This window comes from Pavona decussata, unplaced genomic scaffold (genome assembly GCF_977016875.1).
Source record: "Pavona decussata unplaced genomic scaffold, jaPavDecu1.1 SCAFFOLD_156, whole genome shotgun sequence".
Classification (NCBI taxonomy): Eukaryota; Metazoa; Cnidaria; class Anthozoa; order Scleractinia; family Agariciidae; genus Pavona; species Pavona decussata.
The window spans coordinates 4432501-4439216 of NW_028145568.1; the positions used below are offsets into that span (position 1 = coordinate 4432501).

Genomic DNA, 6716 nt, shown 5'->3' on the forward strand with positions numbered 1-6716 from the left:
TGATTTCTTCATGTATATATAGCATGTGATAAAAGACGGCAAAGATGCGCTTGTTGATTATCCACTGGAGTTACTCAGCAGTGTCTCATTTTATGAGAAGTTTGAGGCATCATTTAATTGTTTTACGTACATTCCATCTGAATTTGCGGTCTACCTTCCTCACCTGTCATATGTTGATATGAGCCATAATCGCCTTACATGTTTACCAGAATCTTTTGGCCACTTGTTCCACCTTAAGACATTGCTGTTAAATAACAACAGACTGCAAGAACTTCCAGGAACTTTCTGCTTGCTTGTCAGACTTGAGAAAGCAGACCTGTCGCACAATCAGTTGAAATGCTTACCGCAAAATCTGGGTATGATGGAGTCACTCCAGAGTTTAAATGTCAGTTACAATGACCTTGATACACTTCCTTTAACACTTGGAAAATCAAAGACATTGAAACTCATCCTGGCAATTTTTAACAAGTGCAAATGTCCACCACAGCAAATTTGTAATCAGGGCTCGGATGCAGTGTTGGCATATTTGCGGAATCAAAACCCAAAGGATCCAGAACGGAAGCTTGTTAGCAGGAGCAATGAGTTTCCTCGTGTAAGAGGAGATGTGTTGGTACTAGCACCCACTAACCCCCACACTGCAAGAGCCCATTATGTTCAGACACAAACAAACACAAATGCCACAAGTCGTATTAAAACTCCTCTGAGGCCACCTGCAAATGTTCATCAGCTTCCCCCAGATGAGCTTGTGGACAAGATAGTTGGCTGCTTGTATGGAGCAGCTATTGGTGATGCTATTGGACTATGCACTGAGTTTATGATGCCTGATGAGTGTCGTTTTCATTATGACAAAGAATCGTTATGTTGTGAGCAGATGATTAAAGACAGACACAGAAGTAAGTGGCGAAAAGGAGACTGGACTGATTCGTTTGACCAAACTGTAAGTATACAAAACACCTGCTTATATGACAGACTTGCTGAGCTCCTCATTGACTTTCTCTCTAGATTTCTGGGGCTTTCTGAGTTTATTTTATAAATTGGCTTCTGAGAGCCCACACTGTATTTGGTTTCTTTTGGAGATATGCAGAGCATAAGAATTGGTGCTGAATTGGACATCAGTAAAAAATGTTTTTAATATATTTGAGATATGGAACTTTGTATACATGTAGGTTGCTTTCTGAGCTAGTCCGAGGTTTGTTCAATAGCATTTTCAGATGTGTAGCACAGAAAGATTATGAACACATGTATAACCATGCTTGCAATTAGGGAATTCAGTCATCAAATCTATTTCTGAGAGGAACATTTCCTTCCTGAAAATGTGAAATCTGTTTGCCAAATTCAACATGCCTACAGGTGAAAATTTTACATCTCTGCACAAAAAAATATTTGTTTAATCCCACTATGCCACAGTGTACAATACACAATCATACACTGTAAGAAACCTTGGACTTTGTATGGGATCAGTTTTGAAAGTGCTATACAACTATAACTACCATTTTAAACTGACAAAATTAAATATACATGTATGTAGTTGTTAAATGCCCAATTTAATTGTCTTTAAATCTGGTAGACAATCAAATTGTTCTTCCTTTGGTTCTAGATGTTAATCCTTGAAAATATCATTCAGTGGGCTGGTGTTGTGGATGAACTGGAGTTTGCAAAAAGCCTCCTCAACTGGTGCAAACATGGATTTCCTGAACTGGGTGATAGCGTGGGGAGAGGAGTGAGAGGTGTTCTTGCCAAGGTACACTGTAATATTAATTTTAACAGTTTAAGGCCACAAGTGTGCATTGGATACATGGTGCATAGTGTTGAGTTGTACAGAGGTGAAGACGTGTCCCTCATTACTTTACAGTGATTAGTGTAAACTGACAAATGACACATGAATTTTTGCATCAGAACTTTGCAGCACAGTTTTCTGTGTCTCATATTTCCATCTTCTGCCGACTTTTGGAATGCCCCATCCATCATGATCATTTTCTTTGAAGACATTTACGAATAAAGGTTAAATTAATGGTTTTTTGGGAGTTATGATTTGTATTTCGTTTAGCAAAACAATGCCAACCAAAGCTTCTTTGACTGTCAGACAAAAGTAAATGCATGCATAAGATGCATGTGTCAACACATATTGGCAGAAGGATGTGTGCCAAAAAGGTTCATGAATTTTGCATGTACATTGTTCGCTTATTTCTGACTTGTACTGGATGTTACTTTTTTAACAGGTTGTATGTGATCCAAAGTTTCTCAATGATCCTCATGGAGCAGCCAGATCAGTAGCAAACAAGTTGGAATCACCATCTAATGGTGGTGTAATGAGAGTTGCAGCTCTTGGTATTGTCCACTTTCATGACTTAAATGAAGTAGCTACTAATGCAGTTAGGATATGCAAGGCTACACACTGTGACCCCAGGTTGGTCTAGATTACTTTGTCTGTATGTGTCAGTTAGCTTCACCCCTGGTCCAAAATGAAGCCAGTGCAAAGGGGCTTGCCAAAGTTAGTCTATTCAAAAGATTATATGTTGGAAGATTATGATGCATCTGGAACAACGATACTGCATTTATTCACATTTTTGGGTGCTAGGTTTGCCATTGAAAATTTTATAAACTAAAATACAGTTCACCAGTAACCAATGATTGAATTGTGAAATTGGGGCATGAAGTCCCTTAAACAACCAATGGGCCAAAGGAAAAAACTGACCAGTATTTGCACTCAGCACTATGCATTGACAATCCCATAAATCAAAGTTTACTCATAATTTTTAGAGAACACCGTCATTGAAACATGAGACAGGATGGAATACATTAATGAAAATAATAATTATTTTTTCTTAATTTGATTGTCAGATGCATTGCAAGCTGTGTTTCAGCATGCATTATCATTGCACTGATGTTGCAGGTAATTATTATGACAGTTTACATTATCAAGATTTGTGGACTTTTAGTATATAATTTGTTACAAAGTTACATTCCCTGCATTCCTTAGCTATTAAAGATAGTAGTGCCTCAAAAAACATTGGGAATGCTAGAAGAAAAAAAGGGAAGAAAGGAATGAAGGAAAGGAGGAAGGAGGGAAGGAAGGAAGGAAGGAAGGAAGGAAGGAAGGAAGGGTGGGAGTTACATGTAGAAGGGAGAGAGGAATGAAGGAGGGAAGAAGGGAAGAAGGAAGGAGGGAGGAAGGAAAGACAGAGGGAGGGAGAAAGGAAGGGAGGGAGGTACATGTAGGAGAGAGGGAGGGAGGAAGGAAGGAGGGAGGGAGGAAGGAAGGATGGAGGGAGGGAGGAAAGAAGGATGGAGGGAGGGAGGGAGGTACATGTAGGAGAGAGGAAGGGAGGACAGGGAGGAAAGAAAGGAGGGAGGGAGAGGGAGGGAGTGAAGGAAGGAAGGAAGGAGGGAAGGAAGGGAGGGAGGGAGGGTGGAAGGAAGGATGGAGGGAGGGAGGGAGGTACATGTAGGAGAGAGGGAGGGAGGACAGGGAGGAAAGAAAGGAGGAAGGAGGGAAGGAAGGAAGGAAGGAAGGAAGGAAGGAAGGAAGGAAGGAAGGAAGGAAGGAAGGAAGGAAGGAAGGAAGGAGGAAAGAAAAGGAGGGAGGGAGGGAGGATAAAACCAACAAACAGGCAAGTTGGCATCCCCTTGAGTTTTATGGGTATCCTGCCATGTGCTCCTGAGCTCCAGGTAATGGCATGTACCACTTGAGTAATGAAAACCAAACTACTTTGCAGAGTGGTTGGGTCTATTTTGAACAGCTCCAGCTATACCATTATACATGATCCACAGCACTCAGTCAGACTGCCAACCACCGAGTAACAATAAACTCTTGTTATAAAGTAAAACTATTTTCTTCCTTAGGGACAGCACGACTTGAAGAGCAAGTCATCTCTTGAGGAGCTGCTAGAGAAGGCAAAAGAGAAGGGCAAAACTTACTTGCAGGAACCTTTTCATCAAAAAGACTTCCACCACTATTTCAATTGCCAGACATGGGAAGAGTAAGTCCCCTTTCTGTCAAACACTGATCGAACAGATTTATTTTTATTTGCTTTTATACGTGAATGGTATATGATGCAGAGAAGGAAACAGTGCTATTTGCTGGAGTGCAAGTGAGATTGCCCATTTATCACTTTTCATCACTGGAGGATTTGGTGCTACTTTTAACTGTTATGAATTGGCCCTCGCTCTAGCTCCTATGTCCAGAAACTCGCCTCTCATGGTCAAAAAGGCATTGATGAAAAGATGGTCCTGGTAAAGTAATGTGGTTGGACTTGTTGTGTGCAGTATGCTTGTATTGTTTGTTGTTACATAGTTCTTAATCCTTTTAGGGTTTTTTTTCTGTCTGGTAACATGTTTGAAAGTATACAGTGTAGTCTGTGTTTCAGTTTTATTCCGTTGTTATTGTTGTGACCTTAAGACAGTATTAAGGGCTGAGTCAGGATTTGACCCCCCCAGCAGGCACCGTTGTACGAGACTGGCACTGCTCAAATATTGTGTACTGCCCTTTGTGATTTGTAAGCAAGAGGGGCTGCATGTACAATGTAGCTACAGGCTGCGATGTATGATGGACAGCAGTAGACAGATGAGAGCCTCAAGGATTTTTTTTCTTACAACAGCTTAAAAGAAAGGGTAGTATTTGAAGGACTGTCTGCTGTTTAGTTGACCATTCCACACAGTGAAGCTACCTTTTTGATATTTTTTAGCGTGGAGTTTTGTGAACCAAGGTTAACCGATTACACATTCAAACCATTGGGAGCAGGACTTGTGGCGCTTAGATGCATGAAAGATTACAAGTAAGTCGTTCTGCAACAACTTCTCTGTGAAGCACAGGCATATTGATAAAGCCTGTAATTTGACAACGCCACAAAACAATAGGTCTAATGAGCAAACACAATCGCTCTGCACGTGCGTTTTACATTTTGGTACATTTCTTTGCTGTCCTCTGCAAAACAACAATGTGAAATGACCAAATTCTAGGTCTTTTGGAGAACAGACGGTGAATTTTTTATTATTTTCTTGAATGCCACTCCTACCAATTTGGTTCGTGGATAGTTCGCCGTTTCTGTCGAAGTTGAGCGAGTTGAAATAATCGCGAAGTAGCACAAATGAAATAAAGTTATATTTTCAGTTGACGTTTTCGTTGGCGTTGCCGTCGTCCCTGCTTAAGTTCCCTACTAGTAACGAGCGTGGATCTGATTTCTGCTGACTATAGCACTGCTCAATCAAGCACTCATACAGCTCATGAGAATTAGGGAAATGATCACCGAGCATCAAGTGTATTGATATTCAAACAAATTCTCCAAATTAGTTCCATAAGGATTATATGGAGTGTGGTGAGGAGAATTGGCTCGTTGATATCAGGTTTAGAAGTGAAAGGACTGTGACGATTTGGATAATCGCAGCCCTAAATTGCAGAATTTTATCTGCCAAGGATCAAGTGTATTGATATTCAAACAAACTGTTCCAACTAGTACATTACCATAAGGAATTTATGGAGGGCAGTGAGTGGAGAGCAGTGAGGAGCGCTGTGGCGATATGGATATAGACCATTTCCGATTTGCTTTGAACCTCACTATGAAAACGAGGCTAAGTGCAAAGTTTTTGTTATGAAAATTAGTTTTCATCCATATGTAACAAAACTAATTTTCATATGAAAAATTTTGCACTTAGCCTCGCTATTATAGGGAGGTTCACAGCAACTCGGAAATAGCCTATTGTAGAATCTTATCTGCAATTCTTCGCGCAAACTTTCTCTTTTTGTTTTTATTTTTCTCCTTTTTACGCCAAAATTTGTTGCTGGGAATGAAGGCAGTTGCTTTTTTTAATTAACAGTTCAAGCAAGTTTTTTTCAACTTCTCGAAAATTTAGGCTGCTTATTCCGTTATTTCTGCCTTTTGTGATTCACCGTGACATGAAGGTGTAATAACTTGGATTTGTTTTAAAAGATGTCATGTTTCCATTTTCCCTAATTTGTTTATTTATTAAGTTTTTCTTCAATGTCAACAGAACAGCGATAACCGAGCTTGTAATGGAGGGAGGGCACGCAACGTGTAACGCTACAGTCGCAGGCGCCATTTTGGGCTGCAAGGTTGGATATTCTGAATTACCTCGAGACTGGATCGATGGCTTACTACCAAAACAAGTGGCCTGGCTTAATACTAAAATTAATTGTTTTCTTGATATGATGGCCTTACCTTGAAATTCCTTGAAAACTCTACAGTCACAGAAGCTTGAAGAAGTGAAGGTGGGTTGAAGACCAGCACGCCGCCTGGACGTGGGAAAATTCGCACATGTGAGTTCAAGAGGTTATCATTTTCTCTTGGTAACAATTACTGGACAGGCGACGCCATATCGAAAAAAAAAATGATCGAAAGAACCCGTCCATATTTATGAACTCAGTGTGTTAGGCTTTTAAGATCTTATAAATTGAAACTTTCAGTTAATATGTTATAATTCTAATGTTAACAGAACCGTACTGATATCCGTTATTATTAAAACTGGATCATTGTATAATGCAATTGAAGGGATTTGATTGGATTATCGGCCATGCTATATGAGCCATTATACCATGCCAGGGAAAATAGCGACCATTAAATTGTTTTCTGGTTGTTCTTGCATGCAAAATCAACAAGATCTAGCAATGTTTCTTGATTGTTTGAAATAAAACGATCATTCCACCCACGCTTGTCGGATATGAGATAATTATAGCCAAGTCGGCGCTACGCGCCTCGTTG

General features: G+C 40.1%; 1 protein-coding gene across 1 annotated transcript in view; it reads left to right on the plus strand.

The window, feature by feature from the left end:
- LOC146465429 (uncharacterized) overlaps positions 1-6332 on the plus strand; it is a 7652-nt gene extending 1320 nt beyond the window's left edge. Inside the window, exons 2-8 of the mRNA XM_085128679.1 lie at positions 23-937; positions 1598-1741; positions 2220-2407; positions 2842-2893; positions 3844-3980; positions 4686-4775; positions 5989-6332. Coding sequence (XP_084984805.1) covers positions 23-937; positions 1598-1741; positions 2220-2407; positions 2842-2893; positions 3844-3980; positions 4686-4775; positions 5989-6181 — 1719 coding nt within the window. The 3' untranslated portion in view covers positions 6182-6332. The remainder of the gene's footprint in view (positions 1-22; positions 938-1597; positions 1742-2219; positions 2408-2841; positions 2894-3843; positions 3981-4685; positions 4776-5988) is intronic.
- Positions 6333-6716: the final 384 nt, after the last annotated feature.